General features: G+C 38.5%; 1 protein-coding gene across 1 annotated transcript in view; it reads right to left on the bottom strand.

Moving 5' to 3' along the window:
• Pappa (pappalysin 1) overlaps positions 1–22,736 on the bottom strand; it is a 229,112-nt gene that overhangs the window by 123,695 nt on the left and 82,681 nt on the right. Inside the window, exon 8 of the mRNA XM_021200408.2 lies at positions 1,697–1,825. Coding sequence (XP_021056067.1) covers positions 1,697–1,825 — 129 coding nt within the window. The remainder of the gene's footprint in view (positions 1–1,696; positions 1,826–22,736) is intronic.

The raw sequence follows: 22,736 nt of genomic DNA, 5'->3' as shown, positions 1-22,736 counted from the left end.
TGCTCCTTTCTTACAAATACAGAGGTCCCCAGTTTTCAACACCTCCCACACAATCACCAGCAACAAATCAAACTGCTCTTCCCTAGAGCATTGTTGTGAGTGACAAACACAAGCCATAGATATTGAGTACTCGTTTCATACATGTGCCACATACTAATTCATAGGCTGCACATCAGTGCTTTCATCCCGCCCTGAAGCAAACGCTCTCTTCACACTACCCATCCCCCAGCAGGAATAGCAATTGCAACCCCATGTTGCAAACATATTACATGACACCCAGCAGTGCCATTTAATGAAGGAATTTGTCAATAGCTTGTTTTGCCATCACACACATAAGCATGAGATTAAACCTGTCAATTGTTGAGGTCCTAGTGATAGTGTCACTTGCAAATGAGCACATTAGCAATGGAAGCAATAAGACACTTAATTGGGAATGATGATTGGTCTGATCTTTATTTCTATAGGAAAAAGAAAACCTCAAATTTTGGGCCAGCATCTGATTGTTTTGTGCTCATTTCAGAAGAAAACAAATTAGAAGTTCATAGTAAGGCTTAATGTCTTCTTGTTCCTGTTTCCAGATGTGTATATCCCGGCCCCAAGGACCAGGCAATGAATGGACTGAATATCCTATAAGATCTGGTTCTTTTTGCATACGGCTTGATATTTTGCGATCCTAATTCCCAGTTGCCCTGAAATCTTTACACGTCTTGATTCATTCATTTTCAGTGTTTTCATCTTCAGACTCTCTACACATTCTATAGTACTGTTTAGTACTTATGGTTTCAATATTGTATGTTACAATACTTCATAACATTTGTGAGCCTTTGGCCTGTTTTCAGAATTGGTGATTCAGATTCATCTGCCTCTGGCTCTCCAGTGCTGAAATTAAAGTTAAGTGCCACCATGTCTGGCTTAAAGAAATTTTTTTAAGATTTAATTTTTAAAAGATTTGTTCATTTGTATGTATGTATACGGGTGTTTTGCCTGCATGTATGTATATATACCATGTGCACACCTAGTGCTCACAGAGCTCAGAAGTGTGTGCTAGATCCCCTAGAACTGGAGTTATTCATGATTGTGAAAAACCATGTAGGTGCTGGCAGTACTCTTAATTGTGAGACATTGCTCCAGCTCTCAGGCCTTATAATTTGTGTGTATATGTGTCTCTGTGTGGATATGAAACTATGAGCATAGATGCCTGCAGAGGCCAGAGGTGTCTGGTTCCCTGGAGCACAACCCACAGGCAGTTGTGATACTCTGATCCTCTGGAAGAAAAGCTCACACTCGTAACCACTAAACCATTTCTCCGGTGCCTTGAAAGGTGTTTTATCCTAGGTGAACTGTGTACAGGTAACTAACTGACTAACTGAATAGTCACACACAAGACTAGTATAATCTTCACAGACAACAACAACCAAGATTGAGAGCAGATGGTAGCAGTTGCATAATAGTGCCTGTGGTTAAATCATATACTATATACTATATACTTGAGAAATGTGTGTGACCCCAGAACACAGTCATCGGTTTGTCTTCTGAGACCAGCAAATGGAGTACCGACCAACTCATGGGTTATTGGAGATAACAGCTTCCTTGAGGCTTATGAATTTTGGGCTACTTCCTAAGTTCTGCTATTCAAGCATCTTGACCTAATTAACATTTCCTCAAAACTCCTCTTATATTACGTGGCTCTACGTACTTTTGGATAATGCCATCACCACAGTACCCGCTTCCGTGGGTGTATATGGCAGCAGGTGATGGCTCGCTCTCTTCGTTTCCAGAAATGGTGATAATCCGGTACTGGTACACACTGCCAAGTTTCAGATCCCTGGAAAGTGCAGAGAAACCTGTTACTTAAAACACATACAGTGCTAGGGACTCATGGGAAGAGAATGAAATATTGATTCCTTTGAGTATATTCTTTTAGTCTTGCTCTTTTTTTATTTTTTAAATCCAAAGCACATTTGGTTATCCAACAAACTATATCATACCATAGGTTAACCTATTTTGCTAGGCACAGTGGACTACATTACAATATACATCAGTAAAAACTGCCTTTACCACATGTATAACTGCATAGTACTAAATGCTTTTGACATTGAACTCTACAGCAATCCTTGCAGAAGAATACCAGAGAGTATGGAATCCACACAATGAGAGTTTGTAGGAAGCAGAAATCTTGATAAAAGATTAGATAAGCAGAAGGAGGCAGAAGTAGCATATCAGATCCTCTGAGCATTATCTGACCCTTTCCTCACATTTAAAGACCTGTGCATGAGACAGCTTTTTCCTTACAGTGTTTTATTGAGACTCTCTGACTCTGCACTCATTCCTGTCCATGATTATTACCCTTTATCTAAATAACAGTAGCATTCATTAATTAAATCTTGGCCCTCAGCTATGCACTTGCTATATATTTTCTTATTTGAGAATCAAAACAACCTTACATGGGTATTCATATTTTTATGTTGTTTTTTTTAGATGATGAATCTGAGGCATAGAGATGTTAAGCCAATTGTTTTCAATTGCATGTTATCAAATAATATCTTATATTCTTCCTCCTTTATCCCCACAGGCCTGCCCAATAACCACATCTCTTGGAGAGAGGGATCTTGTTCTGAAATAACAATTCCAAAGACTGGTACCTGCCAGATTTCCAACATGCCAAAACTGTGTCTCTCCTCTGGCTTAAGACTTCCAGGGCCTGTCCAGACTTCCTCACCCAGGAACCTGGTTATTGCCAATTATCCTCTAATACAAAAGCATGTTTGTGTCAATTCTACATGACCAAATCTGCACTCATATTTCATGATATACCTTTTTCAAAAGAATACGTTAGTCTTCATGTGCATTAACTTATGTGTTAATTATTTATTTTTATCATAAACAAATTGTACCATGGGGGCGGAGACACAAAAGGTTAGTGAGGACATTCCACGGTGAAAGGAGGAAGATTTCATAAACAGAAGGAAGATGTCAGGAAATTTAAAGATTTCTTGCCCATCTGTTATTTCAGCTGCTGTGAAAGGCAGGAACTGTTTGGACAAGCCAATAAGAGAACAGGTGCGTGAAAAATGAACAGGGAAGATTTCCTGACACTTAATGTAGTGATAGACTCTATGAGCAATGAACCGTTCTTATGAGGAAACAAAACAAAACCAAACCAAACCAAAACAAAACAAAACAAAAAAAACCTTCATGAAAACAGTAGACTCATCATCTGCAAAGGGAGTTTGTTTGAGTAGCACTGAAGCAGTTACTGATGTGGAGGGCAAACCTATGTTCTTTGTGGATTCTATAAGGGATCTGGTGATGCGCATCCAGGTGGATAATGCACAGATAATTTGAGATATTGAATAGATAAATGATGGTAGCATTGCAAACTCCAAGAATGACATTACCAGAATACTCACTGTGTGAACCTTTTTTCTATATGCCTTGACTAATGAGTGACTCTTCCAGAAGTAGAGGAAGTAGAGGAAGAGAAGGGAGAGAGAGACTTGAGAAGATTCATGAGCTCTACTATAAACTCATCTAGTTCTAAGATATGGCGATACACTACAAATCAGGCAATGTTTTGGAATAAAGTAAGAAATTTGCTTCAGGTGACATCATGGACCACAGAGAACTTAGATTCATTGTCTGAACAGATGGGGCCTTTCTGTAGAAAATCTTGCCAAAATGAACAGTGCTTCTCAAGTTGTTGTGTGTGACATGACAAATGATTTGTAGCTGAAATATTTAATGTGATTGGTTAATCTGTTATGGATGTTTTCCTTCTAAGCCCTACCTTGGCTTCATTTGTAGCTTCTTCTTGCCATGTTCCCCCTAGGCTCTGGCAATCAATCACCAGCTAGCAGGTAAGCAAACATGTTTTGTGTTCTGGGTTTATCACTTTTATCCAGAGAGCCACATATTCTTTTCTGTCATTCTGAGCCTATTTCAAATTCACTCTAAACCTGTACTCACAGCTTTCCAACAGTTTAAATGTGAGAACATAGACAGTACCCATAGCTTATGATGAATAGCTAGAAAATGCTGGCCTATTATTATCAATGGTTAATTAGCAACAGTTTTGATCACTGGAGTTATCTTATAGTTTTTAATGGGGGAGATGAAGAGTCAGATAATAGGTGAGGTGAACTCATGAATATGGAGCTACTATCTGCCTTTGATATTGCAGCATCTTAGTCCACCTTTCTTATACAGCATCATTTAGGGTGACAGAAAGCTCTCAGTGCCACACACGTCAACCCACCCCAGCTTCTGTGAATTTTACAAACCAGGCTCTTTTGTTCGGAAGTAAAACATGTCTTCTAACAACATCTACCTAGTGACCTACCTAAGGAGCAGACTGCACAGTACGTACGGGAGAGAAGACCATAGCATTTTTCTCACCTGTGTGTCTGCCTCTTGAATCTCCTTGAAGCCTAATAACAGTTCTCAGAGTCATGGGCTAATATCCTAAGTTCCCAAATAGGGACCCAGAAACTCTAATCATCCCTTCAATGAAAAAGTGAAGGAGTTACAATTGGTAGTTACAATCGTTACTAAAATGATTATGAATCTCTTGTGATAAAGCTACATTTTTTTTTTTTTCTTTAAGGAAGAGGAGATTCGTGCCACACAGAGGTTGTTTTGACAGACGGAGATTGTTTGTCATTTTAAGACAGACTGTTGAGTGCTGAGGACTTTGCTGGTTTGGTGGGGGGTTAGAATTTGCAGCTCAACTGGTCCAAAAGCAGGACTCTGCATCAGGTCTGTCCTTTCAGTAGCTACAGGGGAGAAATGTAAAGTTGTTTTTCCAACCTATCCCCTTGCCTCCACCATTCTCTCTTCTAGCAGTTCTATCTTCCCCCCACCTGGAAGCTTCCTCAACACTCTTGGAGCATGCTATTAAGCTGAAACTGTTGAAACTGTCATTTAGTTACTTATCTAAAACTTTAGAATTTCGTCTGAAGTATCTTTATTTTGACCATTTCTGATTTCTTTCAAAGAATTTGGAACGCTTCCTTTATTAAATCAATAAAAAACCATTAATCCCTATTAGTATTTAATTCTCAGTTTCAGACTGTATCTATGATGGCTTTTGTATTTTTAGCTGATAAACTTACACGTGATGAATTATTTAGCTAATGCTGAGGCTCCTTTGCATGTCATTTTAAGACAGTCTTTCTAAAACCTAGTTATTGCTCCCGTACAAACTTCTCAAATGGTATACCTACCTTAGGTCTGGATTTTCAATTATTGAGGAAAATGCTTCCATTGATCATTGTCATGATTTCCACAATAGCTCTTCTTATGTCATAAAGCTAGTTGTGGTGACTCATATCTGCAAACTCAGCATTTGGGAGTCTGAGGCAAGGAGGTTGACACAAGTTTAAGGTTAGCTCAAGCTACCAAGTGAATGCTAGATAAGCCTGAGGTATGGCCAGAGAATCTGCCTCCTGTCTGTCTTTCTCTGTCTGTCTTTGTGTCTCCCCCTCTTTCTTTCTCTATATCCCCCTCTCTCCATATATATCAATTTATATTGATGAGAAATATTTCTTAAATATACAGGGTGATCACACACTAAAACTTGGTTAAATTATGACAGCATTATCTTAAGAATATAAAAGTCTCAGAAGATATTAAAGCATCCTTAGCTTTAAACACTTAGATACACATTTTAAAATGAATATTTGACATGACTGATATAAATATTATGATGGTCAATTGCAATCTATAGAAACCTACAATGAAGTCATTACAATTCCTAGTATCTGACTTTCGAAACACATGTTACTCTTGTCCCACACCTCTGTGAAAACATGGAATGAAAAATAAGGCAGTACTGGAGGGGGAATCAAAGGAAGACCCTATTTACAGTATAACATTCTATTTTGTTTCTTTCAGGAAACTTCTGAAGCCCCTGATTATTCATCATTGATATCCAATTGTTTCCATATCAAAGCTTTTGTGTCTCATAGAGTCTCAAGATAGTCTCTATTTTCAAGCTGAGCATTTTTATTTTGAAACTCTATATTTTAGAAAAATAACCACAACTATAGTTTTAATTTGTTTCCTACTTGACAGACATAATATGTTTTACTTTGTGGGCATAGTTTCAATCAAAACAAACATTCCTTGAGCAATTATTATTGTTATTCTCCTCAGGTGAGAAAAGAGTGAGCTACCTGCTTATAGATTTTGCCATGGGTAGAAACTTGAACCAGTTCTGTATAACCACAACCAAGACAGAGTTTATTTCAGTCACAGAAGCTTCCTGCTGGGGAAAATACAGTAGACAGGAAATCAAAAGACATGACTTGCAACCTAAAAGTGTTTACAGATGAAGTCCAGTTGAACAGATCTAGAAGTCAAAAGACACACGTTCTCTTTTAAATACTGTTACCCAGTGCTATGGGAAACCCATATTTCTTTGAGCCTCTATTTATTAATCTATGAAATAGAATCTGGGCTAAATATGATGCTCAGGTCTTCAATCTATAGTTCCAAGTTAACGAGGAATGCTGTACTTCTATCTCCCTGACTTGGACTTTTATACAGGTTAGAAGCTGCCACTACAGTTAAAACTCTGTAGTAAGAATGGATGTAGGTAAAAAACCTACCACCCAGACGGCCTGAGCTGGAAGAGATGATGGTGAGACCACCTAGGCTGTCTCTGGCTCAGGAAGATCCCAAACATCCTGGTCCAGCCTGGGGCTAAGAATCAGAGGGTAATGCCTGGGCACTTCAGATACCAGCATGGAGCCAAGAATAAGGAAGGAAGGAAACAATCACTTTTCAGTCCTGAGAAGAAGTGCCAGAGACCTCATAGAAACCCTTACAACTCTTTTAATTAGAAGATACTTCAACTATACAGAAAAGTGTGGGGAATGCAACAAATGTACACAGACTTCTTCATTTTTATCAAATTGTTACATTAGGCTATGTTTTATTTCTATATCCATTTGCTTTATATAATTTTTATACTTTTGTACATAAGCACTGGTTTATTTATCTTAAATCATAGAGGTTTCAGTGCGGTAGCTATCATCTGGTGGCTTTCTCGATCTGCATGGTATTGAGAATATCCTCACTGGTACAAGTAGATTATGTTTTCAGCACCATAAGTGTATTAGTTTATAAACAAGTCACACTTTCATTAGTCATTCTATATATAATGGGAACCTAGGTTGATCCTTCTAATATCATTATTATTTAATATTTTTGTTTGCTTCTTTCAACAATGTTGCTTTAAACAATTGTGTCCACATTCCTGTGGACACAGAACAAGAGTTTTTTGAGAGAAATACACCAAACAATAGCATTATTAGGCAGGGAGTACTTGCATTTTCAAACTTATTACTTGTTGCCAAATTGTTTTCCCAAATGGTTGCACCAATTAGCAAGCCTACCTACAGACTTCCCGTTGCTTCGGTCTTTGCCAGCACTCAATTCTGCCAAACGTTTCGTTTTTTGCCAATCGACCGGTTATTAAATTATATTTAATTATTGTATTATTTTGCTGTTGCTTCATTACTAATAAGCCTGAGTATCTTTTTATATAATTGTTGGCCTCATACATTTCTAGCTCCATGGATTGTCTGTTCATCCTATTGCCTTTACAAAATCTGTTTTGCTATATTAATGTGTAGTGTGTTTGTATATACTACATAGAAATTACTTATAACTTACAACTTGGAAAATGCCATTTATAGTTCCTTTATTCCTCCATTAAACTGTGTTTTTGATATTTTGCTGGATAATTTTATTTTCTCATGATTTACATTCTAATATCATAAAATAACTTCTTTCAGTTTCTCAAACAATTATTTATTTTATTTTAAATGACATGCTGATGTGTTGGTGATGAGATATGTGCATGTATGAGTGCAGGTGTCCAGGTCCACAGACTCCAGATGTAGGCGTGGAATCCCTGGAGTTGGAGTTACTCATGGTTGTGAATGCTCAACATTGCTGCTGTAAATTGAATTAGATCCTCTACAAATAGGTATTCTTAACCACTGAACTATCTCTCCTGACTCTCTACTTACTTTTAATTAGCAGAGAGTTTGCCTTTTATACATGTTTATATATAGATTATCTCATTGTTCTAGTCTTTCTTATTTATTTATTTATTTATTTTATTTATTGTAGGAGTGCATCCACATATATAATGATGTATGCATGGGCTTGCCTGTAGAGGTCAAAGCATAGTCTCAGATGATAATCCTCAACTGCTTTTCTTCTTTAGTTTTTTTGAGAGTTTCTCAAAACTCTGAACCTGAAGCTGGATGTTTGACCCAGAAAGGCTATTCAGTTCAGCCCTGCGATTTGCCTGCTTCTGCCTCCTCAGTTCTGGGGTGAAAGGGGCACACTGTCGTGCATGGCTTCTGTGTTAGTGCAGCAGATATGAACTAAGGTCTTCATATTTGCACAGAGAACAGATTACCTACTGAATGGTTTCCCCAGCACTGGAATCTAAGTTTTCTATCATTCTGTCAGTAGCAATCTATCTTAATTTATGTATTTATATAAAAACCTTAATTTGTGTTATGAATCCATTCTATATTTTGTTTTCTTCCTTCAAAAATTTGCCCTTTAATTGAGTTATAAGATTCTCTGTTTTTTAATGTCTAGTGGGATTTTTATTACCATTTCATTGAATACATAGATGTATTTGAAGGGAAAGAGCATGTTTCTGATTCAAATCATCCCCTCAAGTCATGTAACTCATCATTTTATGTATTTGAGTATTCTTTTTTGTAACAGTGTAAAGCATTTTTGACAAAACTTGTGATGACTTTGCTTATTAGGAATACATCCCTAACAGATATTTTACATATGTCAATGTTTTAATTAATTGTAGCTCTATCTACAAACATAAATATATGTATTCCAAATCTCTCGAGATGACAAAAATAATTAAGATATAATTAAAACATGTTTAGAAGTAATCATAGACTATTTCATTATTTCCAATAATATGTTGTCACTGTAGTCTCACCAGAAGATGAAGGACAGTTTTGTTTACTTCCTTTGATACTTTTTTCTTCTAGTTCTGAAGATTGGTATCAGCCTAGCATGTGCTGTGAAAGCATTCTCTCACCAAGCTCTACATCCTTAATATATATATATATACCATTTCATTAGTTTATGTACTCATCTACCACATGGCATTCCTTTAGCCATCTTAGGATACTCTCTATTCCTGGGATACAAAGTGAATAAAATATCTTAGGTGGTAGTAGCACATCCTTTTGATTCCAGTTCTTGGGAGGCAGAAGCAGGCAGACCTTTGTGAGTTTGAAATGATACTGGTTTATGGAGCTGGGACCAGGGCTATACAGTGAAACCCTGTGTAATAAGCAAACAAACAAACAAACAAACAAACAAAGCAAACCAACTAACCAACCAAACAAAAAAGTAGTTCTGTCTTTAAGGTGTTCTTTAGAAGGGAAAGTATTAAAATGGACATACTTAGCCTCATGTAAAAGGTACAGAGTCTACTGAAGGTTATCATTGCCTGTGCTGATGAGGAGAGCATCCTAGAGGAGCTCCCACAAAGAAGTGTTCTGTTCTCATGGGACTCCAGAAAGGTCAGAAGTTATGTCCAAAGAACAAGAGATTTGGCTTTCCTGGCAACGACTTGATGCTATTTTCCTTTGGTAGCAGGACAAACAGCTAGCTCGTGGAGAGAGGGAATGTTGTCTATTGAATAGAAGATGTAAGTTTGACACTATAATAAGTATTTTCATATCCTACTTTATTTAAAGAGAGCTAAAACCTCTAATAGCATGCCATACCTCATAGAGTATTATTTAAGCTTAGAGTAGTCTACCAAAAGAATGTCTTTCTTACCAATGAGATAGTAATCTTATACACACTCAAGATTTTCATTTATAATTGTCAAAAAGTTTTTAATTCCAATGTTTAACACTATGAATAATTAAAAGAAAGTTTTATTTCTACTTTAAGTTGGAAGATGTTTTGATTTAACTTTTTTTTTTTTAGTGAGTTTGGTGGTAGGACGGTTGTTAAAGATTTGGTAGAAAGTACTCTCTTTGGAAGGAGTATGTTAAAAAGCAGGACAAGAAACTGGTCCTCAATCAACTGTCAGGAAAAGTGACCACAATTCTTTCATTAACTTTGCTGTGATTTTGGACAAATAAGTTCTGTCTGTTTAGTTTGTTCTCACTGAATTATAAACCATGGAGTTTAGGAAAGATGACTTACACATAATGAAGATACTGTCATTGACTTCAAATAGTTCAGAAATAAACATGGGAGAGAAGCTAAGTTGAATGTGGTCAAAATATAAGATACAGCTTGAAAATTCTGAACATAGAGCAGGAGCCTACTGGATAGGAAGAGTGAGGAAATTAGATAGAATTCTTTCTTGGCATCTGCATTAGGTTGGTTTCTGAGTATGAAACCTTAGTTCCTCCTGCTTGTTTTAGAAAACCAATCACTTTCTATCCATCACATTATATTTCTGTTTACTTGCTGAAGACACAGGACACATCACTCCATCATCATTATATCTCAGTTTCTAGTCCAGAGTCTGGAACATAATAGTTTTCCAGAAGTATCTCCTAAGTAAACTAATAGTTTGAAACAGGACATAGAGGGAGAATATCAGAAGACATCAATATTGACTGTGGCATTCCGAGCAATAGGAATGACATATAACAAGCCATAGGTAAATATTTCAAGATAAAGAATAGTTCACTTAGATTGAACATTCAGGTTCGAAACAAGACAAGGAAGCTTTTACTACAGCCATCAAGTCAGAGTGTACAGTCAAAGAGAGATCTCCAGTCATGGTGGGGATTCTATTGAAATAAGAATAGGGTTGATAAAGTGATTGCCCGATATTCTTCCCTACCTGCAGCTGTCAAACTCAAAATTGAGGTACTGAGTCAAAATCCATCCTTTGCATGGATCAAAAATCCCCCCCCCATCCTTTCTCTTCTCCAGTCCAGGCACTTAGAAGACATCATCCTTTCTACACAAGTGCCTGAGGTCCTATTGCTAAGAAAGATTCTTTGTTTTGTTTTGCAATAGCTATCATCTTATTCCTCCTGGTAACCACTGTAGACTCACTCCATTGCATGATCTGAGTTCAACAAATGAAGAAAGAGATGTCAAGATCTGAGTCTACTGAGTATCTGGATCCCTTCCCAATGGGACTAGAATAGAATCTCTCACACAGGTAATGCAAAACTCATTCTTTTTATATTGACAAAGCTGCTTTTTATGTCATGTAAGACCCAGAAAAGAGCAAATAGATACACACAACTGCTTAATTCCAGCAGCCTTTGATATAATTGTCCAAAGCTTTGCCCTGGTACCAATTTAAAGCCCAGTAGCAAATTTAATAAAACTAACAGTTTGCAGCCAAGGCCTTTGTTATTTTGTTTTAATTATCTTTTACCACCAATTGAAATGAACTTTCTTGGTGCAGTGAAATAAAACATAAGGGAAGAATGGAGAGACAATGTGGAAATTATAAAAGATTCTGAGCTTAAGATCCTGGCACAACAGGCATCCTGTGACTTTCCTGGTTATTTGTGTCATGCTGAGATCTGAATGGAACATATTTACCATTTTGGGGGAAAGTCCACACCTGGATAGCATTAAAGTAAAAGAGAGGAAAGCATTCCCAGGGGACATTCTTTTTTTTTTTTTTTTCCTGAAGGCAACTGAAAAAGGTATGTGACAATTTCCCCAAACACTTTGCTGGTGATAGACAGGTCACTTGATTATAGAGCAGAAGCTCTTGACAAGCTGCTTGATCACCAAGGGCTCTGGGAGCCAAAACACCAGATACAGTTGGATGTAAACAAGGCATGCAGGATAGTGTGAAAATCGAGGCCAAGTTGGGGCCAGCCAGTCCAGCAAAGGGACCCAGTGACAGCTGGTGATTGAACAGCTCCAAGGAGTTACTGAGGACTTGGGGGCCAGTGGGAAAAGCAATCTCCTTTCTCCTCCCCATAGCCTTTCTGGGTGGCCAGCAATTTTATTACTGGCAGAGGGCAAGCCCAACAGCATTTTTGAATTTGGCACCAGATCTAAAACTATTTGGGGGCTGGGCTTCCCTTTCTTCTCTGCCCCCACCATCCCCACGGACGTTTTGGGTTCGGTGAAAGCCCGCGTGCTGTTAGCAGGCTACATTTCCCCTCAATTTTGAAACCCATGTGTGCTTGGGGAAAATGTAATCCTTATGTTTCTGATTCATTTACACTTAACTCATCAAAACGCTATTTTGTAAGAACTGTTTGATGCCTGCAGACTCTTCTGAAGCACTTTGTAAGTCCTGCTTCTTAGAAGCAGGAAGTTACATTTCTGTTGAGGTGGGGAGAGCTTGAACCTACAAGGTTGAGTTTGTTTTGAAATGAGGACTCCTGGAGGGTCATGTGGACCTTGAACTTGACCAAATGTGTTTTACTCATTTCTATGAAGCTCCTTACCTGCCATGAGGCTGCTATATCAACTTTCTATGTTTTCAGACAGAGCGGCTACAGAAGACTATTCCATGATGAGGAAGTGCTGAGTTCCTATACGAGTGGCAATGACTGGTCAGACTCCGACTCCAGCATTCTTGCTACAAGGTCAAGGAACACCTAGGTTGCAGGTTAGGAGCCCTGAGTACCAGTCTCCACCAAACGACTAAAGGAGTTAGCTTGTCTTTCTTGGCTCAATTATTTCTTTGGTGAATTGTCTATTTGGATTAGATGATATTCAGTGTTCCTTCTAAGTCTGAGAGGTTTTGGGTCTAATATCTAGATCATAGATTCAAGTATCTCAGACTGCCCCTCTGCCATTAATCAATGTTTTGATGGCAGAGATTGTATCTAGAGCTTAGCTCAGTCAAATTACACAAAACTGTAGAGATCAGGGCCAAAGGACCCTAACCCTTCAAAGTATCCTAATGTGGGTGAGTACCAAGCCCATGGATGGGTACCAAGCCAAGAGAAGTGATCCCAAGTAACACAGCAAGTTGATGGCAGATTCCAGTGCAGCAGAAAACAAAGTCAAAAACAAGAAAAAAAATCAGTAACTTTTCTATATATCAGCTTCCTGACATTTTTTTTGTTTTGATAAACAAGTTTCTACATGCATTACCAACCTTTTCTTGGGATAAAAGAAAACAAACAAACAAATAAACCTGTCTCCCACTCTTGCAGCAGGAACTGGAAAGCAGCCTTGAGGATGGAAGTGGAATGGTGCTGCTTTGCATGGGGCCTGGGGAGGTAGTGTCTGGCTTGTATTAAAGCCCATGAGTGAATGATTAATCCTGGGTAGCAAACAAAGCCAGAACCCTGTAACATTAGAGGCATTAGTGCTATGGAAGATTAACCCTACTGCCCCCCAGGGGACCTTTTCAGAATATTGGACTACACTTTGAGAATCAGTGGGTGATGAAAACTGGTGGTCTCACAGGTCCAGTTTGTTTAGTAGCAACACACATACATGCAAGTGCACACCCATGAACTCACACAGAGACCCAGAGAGATCAAGAGAGACAAAGGCAGGCAGGGATAAAGGCAACGCACACATACACACAGAGAGAATATATATCCTTTGCTATTTCTGCTCACCCTCACCTTTCTCAGTTTCACCCTTTATCATCATAAGGAGGCAGCCTCAACTCCACTCTCTGGATAAACCATATGGACCTTTTCTGACAATGCAGTCCACCACAGGGGCTTCTCACTAACTCTTGGAGCAGAATGAACAACTCCTAGTCAGTGGGATTCCCTTAACAGAACATTTCCCTCTGTTTGGTAGTCCTTTGTTTATTGGTCCAGTTTTCACATTAATGACATTAAGCTCGCAGAAGGCTGGTCTTCAGAGTGTGATAGAGAGTAGTAATTAAGTGACTGTTGAATGAATAAAATATTGACTTACACATGTGACCCGTTCGACTCACTTTAGGAAAAAGAAAACGAAGGTTCTGGGAGAAGAATCTTTTGTTTTTGGTATTTTGATCCTTTAGTGTCCTCTTCATCCTATGAGTTTCATATAATGTGCTGTGATGTACTAAACACAACCTTAGTTATAGATCTTGTTTTTTTTTTTGTTTGTTTGTTTTGTTTTGTTTTTTGTTTTTGTTTTTGTTTTTTTTGTTTTTTTTTTTTTGTTTTTTTGGTATGCCACAGAGGAAGATTCTTATTTATTGATCTTCTCTTTGATATCTGGCCCTGTGCTAGATATTCAAGACAGAGGGAAAGGAGATAAAGACCCCCACCACCAATGAAAACTATATCTAACACACACTACTGTTGTCTGACATAACATTTAAAGCCTCGAAAGAAGTAATGGTTCTAGGTTTTGATTTATACCTAATCTGTAATCGAGATTTATTGGAGCTCCATTGCTTTCTTCATTTTTACAGAGTTGAGTTAGACAGGCCCAATACCTCTGGGAATTCAGCAAAAGTCCCAACAGGCTGCCTGACTCAGAAGTGACCTTCATAGCCATCTTCCTGCTCCATCATTTAAAGACGGGGTTCTTGAGTACACAAAGACCCAACAACTTCGTTACATAGAAAAAGCTGTACTAGAATACTGCTACCAGAGTCCAGCTCCCCGATCCCAGGCTAACGCATCAACAGCCCCGTATCGTTCTCTACCTACAATGCACTTCATCATTTCTCTTTTTCTAATCTAACACTGAATCACAACAACTGTACTCTTTGGGATGTTGTGTGTGACATCATGCCGCTCTCTGCTTTCTTAATTCTTCCAGAGTTGGGATTAGATGTATTTAATGCCACTGCAAACTCAAGGAAAGTCTCAACAGGTTGTTGGACCCAGAAATGGCCTTTAGAACCACCTATCTGCTCTGCCTACACAGTCAACTATTACCAACTATGCTTGGTTTGACCTAAGAATAGTGGCACACATTCTGGAATTAGAGAAAGAGCTCTTACTCATCATAATGACCCTATGCCTTGCTGGGCAGCACTTCTGAGCATCAGTAAAATCCTGCTTGGTAAATGTGGGAGAAGTCCAGCCCAAATCCTGCATGTCAGCAGTGGGTTATCGGAAACCTTGTTGTTCTGACAATGTCTATGCCTCCTCAATCCTCCTCCTCTTCATTTACTTAAATGTTACAAAGGTGATTTTTTACCCTCAATCTTTTTTTTTTCTTATTCTTCTGCTTTTGGAGTCAAGAATAAACTATTTTTATCCAGTTTCTCCATTCATCAAGACACTGCTTTGTACTTTATCAACCATCACAGCAACGCTTACAGTCTGTAGCTTTGCCAGGTACAGCTCTAAGGAGTGGGGGCAAGGCAAATAGATAGATACTGCAATTAGACCTCTATTAATTCTAGAAGCTTGAATTCATAGCTATCTCTCTGAGACTCTAAATTCTTCATCTAAAAATCAGATGTTCTAGCACCTAGATTTTATTGGTAGACTTATAAAGTGTGCTAGGCTTTCTGTGAGGTGCTTACTACTTGGTGGTGGTGATGTCAAAACTGATATGAAGAAATGCTGCTGTTCATACAAGTACACATGAGAGTGGTTATCACATTGACTAAATTTAGGTTCTAAGAAGGCAGCAAGCAGATTGGCTCTAGTTACCTGTTTTATCTTCAGAACATGGCCTGGTTCCCAGCACAAGGAGTGCAATAAAGAACTTTTTGATAAATATATTAATCCATAAAGAGTGACTCAGAGTAACCACTTCATGAATACTCATTCCCCCTTGACTCCCTATTTCACCTTGATGCTAACTCTACTGAAAGAAGTGAAGGAGGGTTGACTTTAGAATCTCTGTTTAATAAAGGGGATGATGATGATATGAAGAGATGAAAGATGAATGTTATCTTAAAGATATTCATACAGATTTCTCAGAACAAGAAATGAGAACATCCAGGAAATATCTGAAAAGTATTTCAACCAAGAATGAGATATGGCATTGAAAAGCTGTTAAATGAACCAAGAGGGCAAAGACAAACCCCTTTCAGTGTATGGAAGAGTAAGCACTGACAGTGTGGGATTGCAAGGCTTGTTAAAAACCAGAGAACAGCTTGTACCATGAAGCTGGATAGCAGAGAAAGTGTGTGTGTGCTAAGCTTTCTCCTTTTCCCTCCTTACTCCATCTATACCCGCAGAATATGGTGCAGCCCATGTTCAGAGTCAGTCTTCCTCTTCAATCAATTACACTCAGATGCATGTTTTGCTAATGTTTTAGGTACTTCACAATCCCATCAAGTTGGCAATCAGGACCAACTAAAGGGAAATTCAAATCTCCATCTCAACAAAAAGAGGAAGCTTATTTCAAACACCACAATGCTCACTCTTCACCCATCAGAGAAGAGACTTCCATTGGGTAAGGCATCCCATGTTGCAGTGTAAAAGAATTCACTATTTATGCTATAATGCACCATGTTTATACCAACTACTGATGGGGTAAATTAACAGACTCAAATGGGGGAAATTCTAGTGAGATGCACAATAATTTGCATTCTCAGAATGCCATTTGTGGAATCCATTAAAATGGAAAAGGTCCAGAGCTTATGTGCCAGCAATTCTATTTACCGATATTGACCCCAAGCGCATGCTCATATATTTGTGCTTACATGGAAATTCGTACAAGAACATCCACTACAGCAGGTTTCCTGAAGTGAGAATATAGAAAATACAGACTCTATTATTTCCTTACTTATATGTAATGAAAAAAATAAGCGATATAACAGAAACTCCAATCTTTATGGCATCCGACTAAGTTACCTGGGGAACATTTGTTTTGTGGTAATAAGAGAACAGTTTCAGTAAAGAGCAAAGTGATTTCAATTGTGGGAAACTGGATAGAACTTGAGGATGTGGAGCCAAGTAAGCCAGATTCAGGACATATTGCTGTTCCCCTTTTGAAACACAGATAGATAGACAGATGGACATGGAAGACAAAGAAGAGCTGTTTGAGGGACAGAAGGATGGAGCATTAATGGAAAAGAGAGCAATGGATAGAAAAAAGGAGGACAAATCCTGACTGCTTTTTTTCAAATGTCAAAACTATGCTTAAATGTATGCACTATTGACTTGTTATGGAGAGAGATGTAGATATATATGAGTTGGGAAAGCATGAGTCGGGTAATGGGATGACGATGAACAAAGTATAATAATATGGGAACATGGAACTATCACAATGAACTCATTCTTTGTGTAATAATTGAAAACTTAATAATAAAGAAATAGATGTACAAACCAGATAGATAAGCCAGAATGCCATTATTTCTACTTCAAGGGTCTACATCTGAGGTGTGATTGAGCTTGCACACTCATGAGTTTCCCTGCTTGCACACTCATGAGTTTCCCTGCCGGTCTTCATTCATTTGTTCACTCATTTATCTCTTTACTCATTCATCATTCTTACCAGACACAGCTTGGTTTCCATCTATGAGCCATGGCAAATAACAATGAACAAATGTTCCATATATTTCAGTTCTGTGTAGATTTCACTTTGGAAAGCAATCTTCTTTTTCCAAGCCAGGATAGCTCTACTCCTGGGCTTTCACATGATCCTAGTGTGCTCCTTATAGCATGGCACTTTTCTTGTATGACTGTCCATGATTCCTGTCTGTATTCTCTTTAAACTGGGGAAATGGACTCATGATCAGAGCCATGTCTAGTCTAAACACAGTGCATGGCACAAAATAGACACTTAATAATTTATGTTAAATGAAATGCTTTACTGAAAATGATTAGGCTGGATTTTGGCTATTTAGTCGATGAATGAATGAACAAATGAATAAATATGAATACCAAGTGGCTGATTACTTAATAGCGAGAAAGATCTACAATTGGGGCAAAGAAAAGCAAAGAAAAAAAGAGAAGAGAAGAGAAGAGAAGAGAAGAGAAGAGAAGAGAAGAGAAGAGAAGAGAAGAGAAGAGAAGAGAAAAGAGATGACTCAGCTGAAGGGCCATAGACACAGCGCACAGGAGCCACCGTGCCTTCAGTTGACCATGAACTTGGCTAAACGCTGGCTTAAGCTGGCCACATAGGTCTGCTCCACCTTGGCAGATGAACACTTGTGTCTTTTTGTCGTTTCCAACTGTATTTTAAGAATCCATCAAAGCACAGACATTTTTTCTTACCTCAGTATTGCCTGCTTAACAACTAGGAAATACCTGGATTCAAGTGGAAACCATCCAAGTGTTGGATGAGAAAATAAACTGACCAGTGAACTAACAGCTTCCCACTGCTGACCCTGGTTTCTGAGCACTAGGACTCTAACGGAAGTGTTTGGGATCTGCTATCTCGATTCTGAAGTCAGAGTTACTAGAACATGCACCTACATACTGAGAATTCAATTCCTTTACTCCAAACTTAACCTGAGAATGCCAGGGAGACAAGGGAAAACTAGCAGGTATAGAGTTGGAAGCACAACATTCTGAATATGAGAGGATCCGTTAGTGCATAAAATGGGGGCAAACAAATAAGCAAGCTATGAAAGAAAAATGTTACTGTTTTTACACTTGAAGGAGAGTAGTGCTAACAACAACAACAACAAAAAATGAAACATAAAATGTCAATAGAGCCACCTATCTAACAGGCCACCTGATAGCTCTGTAAATTCTATGATCTCCTTCCCTCCCTTGAGTTTCAGGCCATTTTCTATAGCCTGAGAGTAAGGAGGTTGTTGTACCTATTAAGGTCATTGATGTTATCTATGTGTAAGTGTTTGACATGTACTTAGAAAATACTAGTGAGCTTTAGGTTCTTTGAATGTAAAACTTCTCCCATTCCTCCATGCCAGGTCCAATTTAAAAGTTTTAAAAAAATGCAGAATTTGAAGAATTTACACTCCAGTTCTAAATTTAGATTTAATGATTTTTTTTTCCAGTTTTTGGAGTCAATCTTCCATTAGAGCATCATTTACAGAGGTAACGTTGTTTCTCATGTAGCCCGAGAACTTTGAAAAATTAGCATCACACCATCTTCATTTCCAAACACAGAGCACAGCACCAAATAGATAGTCAGTAAATATTTGTTCAGTGAATTGTTAAATGGATGAAATAGACAGATGCAAAGATGAACCAGTGAGCAGCTACACTGTTCCTGGTTTGATTTAATACCACTCTATGCATGTATAGATCATCTATATATGTATGTATGTATGTATGTATGTATGTATGTATGTATGTATCTATCTATCTATCTATCTATCTATGTGCGTAAGTATGTATGTATGTATGTATGTATGTATGTATTTATGTCTATGAGTTTTATACAGAGTTTTTATTTTGGGAGAATCTAAGGACTGTATGAAAGCCAAGGAATCTCAAAAAAAATAATATGTGCTTCCCCCCCCCTTCCAGGGTCATAGAGAACCAGCCATATAATGTGCATTCTCTGATATCAGCAACTGGTCAGTGGGCTTAATTTTTGGCTGGTAGCTTCTGCCTTGTAATCTTATATTCTAATATCATACATAGAAATCTGGACAAATCATTGCATTTCTCAAGCTCCTAAACTGTGCCTTCTGATAATGAGCATGTGCCGTAGAGTGGTTAGGAACGAAACTTTGAAATTAGATCTGAAATTTGAACCTGGCTATGCATTTCCTAGCCACTCAAGGATGGTTTCCTCATTTTGAGGTTTGATTTTCTTACTTGTTTTTTAAGTGGGTAAAAGGCACTTGAGCCAGAGTAAAAAAATAAACAACTGCTATTGGCCACAGATAACCTACTTCAGTAAGATTTTTCTGAGCCAGTTAGAGTATAATAAAGACCAACTATACTAAGCAATCCCTGTTGAATGTTTTTAGTGTAAAAAGGTATAAAACTCACTTTTCACCTAAGGTACTTCTCTGGGTAGATATGTCCACACGCAAAATCTTAATGTGCTGGCCCTTCATTTTTGTATTTTATAGGGATGAAAACTGAGATTACAAAATGTGCCTTAGTGTCATGTGCTGAGTTAGTTATTAGTAAAGTTGGTTCTGGCCCTTTAAATCTGCAAGTGTTAGTTCTCATACAATGTAGGTTTTCTCATGTTTTTTCCCTTCAAGAAGATGGAAGCATTCCACATTTTTTTTTTCTTGTCCTGGCCAAAAGTAATCTGTCTACCAGAAACTTCCATGGAGTAAGCACAGAAGGCTCTCTCCATCAATGTCATACCTCATGAAACTATCTCTAGTGCAGATAACAGAAAGAATAAATATTTTTGTTGGGAGAAAAAAATGGATACTAAGGTCAAAGGGAATCATGTAATGGGTTGAGTCAGAAGAAAAAGGAACCCCCCCCCTCTTCTTTTCTCCCAAACAGCCTTTATATAGAACTTGTATAAAAGCCAATTCATTTGATATGAAGAAAAAAAAAAACCTTAAAAGCAGGGAACTTTCCCTCCCTCTCTAACTTTTACTCTTTCTCACAAACATAATTGCGTGGGCTTTGATACTCAAATTACTGAGAGATAACAGAGGGATTGAAATGGTAGATGGACTCAGGTGATGGATTTTCCTTTTATTTGTCAGTGATTCTGAATATATTCAGTTGAGAAAGCACAGTCCAAACCACTATTAGTCTCCAAGAATTTTTTTGGTGACTCTGAAGAACAGCAAAAAGACAGTGCTAGAAAGATGGCTCAATGGTTAAGAGTGCTCACTGTTCTTTTGGAGGACCTGAACTTTGTTTCCTGCACCCTTGGGGTGGTTCTCAACCTTCTGAAATTCCTGTTTCTGAGAAAACCAATGCTTTCCTCCAGCTTCTGTGGATACACTTGTGGTACACATGTTCACGTGGCAAAACATATACATAAAATAAAAATAAATACTTTTTTTAAAAGGCAAACATGAACGTTAATCAGTACCTCAGTCTGGCACTTGTCACATACTAGGGGACTATACAAAAATGTTTGACTGCCAAATGATTAAAAACAAAACACAAAAACCAACCAACCAACCAAAACAAACAAACAAACAAAACAAACAAACAAACAAACAAACAAACAAAACGGTATACCGTTGTGTGGGCCTAACAGTGAGGCTTTTGGATGTGATGTGGTGCAGGAACTGTTTCTGTCCCAGAAACTGGGGGATGGCCTCTGCTCAAGCCCTCAGTCTGAGTGATTCTGGGCATCCTCAGTTTCCTGTATAGAAGGCTACATAAACTGCCCTCCACTCTTACTTGCAAATTGAAGGAGTAGCTTTAAGAGTGAAAGAAATGAGTTTTAAATTCATAGGCAAATGGATGGATCTGGAGGATATCATCCTGAGGGAGGTAGCCCAATTACAAAAGAACACACATGATATGCACTCACTGATAAGTGGATATTAGCCCAGAAGCTTGGAATACCTAAGATACAATTCACAAACCACGTGAAACTCAAGAAGAAGGAAGACCATAGTATGGATACTTTATCCATCTTAGAAGGGGGAACAAAACATCCATGGAAAGAGATATAGAGACAAAGTGTGGAGTGGAAACTGAAGAAATGACCATCTAGAGACAGACTCACCTGGGGATCCATCCCATTTACAATCACCAAACCCAGACACTGTTGTGGATGCCAACAAGTGCTTGCTGACAGGAGCCTGATATAGCTCTCTCCTGAGAGGCTCTGCCAGTGTCTCACAAATACAGAGGTGGATGCTCACAGCCATCAATTGGACTGAGAATAGGATCCCCAATGAAGGAGCTAGAGAAAGTCCCCAAGGAGTTGAAGGGGTTTGCAGCCCCATAGGAGGAACTACTATATGAGCTAGCCAGTACCCCCAGAGCTCTCAGTGACTTAACCACCAACCAAAGAGCACACATGGAGGGACTCATGGCTCCAGCATGCATCCTCTGCATAATCAGAGGATGGCCTAGTCAGACATCAATGGGAGGAGAGGCCCTTTGTCCTATGAAGGCTCTGTGCCCCAGTGTGTGGGAATGCCAGGGCCAGGAAGTGGAAGTAGGTGGGTTGGTAAGTAGGAGGAAGGGGGAGGAGATAGGGGGAGGGTGTTTTTCTGGAAGTGAAACCAGGAAAGGGGATAACATTTGAAATGTAAATAAAGAAAATACCCAATTTTTTAAAAAAAAAAGAGTGAAAGAAATCTTGGTGATTCTTGGGCCTGAGAACTCACTAACAACAGTAGCTGTTAAAGTTTAACCAGCAAGAGAATCACCTACAAAGGCCCTGAACATAGGATTTCTCATTCAATAGGCAGACCAGGGCCTGAGAACTTGGCCTTTCCATCTTCCCAAGTGAGGCTGATGCAGCGCTACAGGGCATGCCAGGAGGCTGCCTAAAAGGAGTGGGTCAGAAACTTATATTATAATCGCATCATGAGATGTTTATAAGTCATGATCATCAGACCTCACTCTTACTAGTAAGTCAGCACCCAAGGAGGCATTTGAGAGAGACAGAAGGTGAGAACTAAGCCATTTTAAAGGATCTTAAGGTTTTGGAAGGAGCAACCTAATTTAAGAACCACAACTTGAGAGCAATATCACTCTTACAGAACTGAGGCATTTAAGGATCAGAGAGACTAAGTGATTCGTCCATGGTCACAGAGTGAGTTAGAGATGTAGCACAGACTAGAATTTGGGATGCCTTTTCTTCCTTTTCATTTCCACCATTCTGCACTTATCAACCCATGTCAGTTTTCACAGGCTCATAAATGAAGGAAAAAGCTGAAAGCCATGCTTAAACTGAGGTTTTAAGGCATCTATTGTTTCTTTCCCCAATTATTGTATAAAGAAATTTTAAGTGGCTACAAATTTACAGAACTTTACCAGTCCAGACAA

The sequence above is a fragment of the Mus pahari genome, chromosome 6 (genome assembly GCF_900095145.1).
Source record: "Mus pahari chromosome 6, PAHARI_EIJ_v1.1, whole genome shotgun sequence".
Classification (NCBI taxonomy): Eukaryota; Metazoa; Chordata; class Mammalia; order Rodentia; family Muridae; genus Mus; species Mus pahari.
This window is presented reverse-complemented; position numbering and strand designations above follow the sequence as displayed.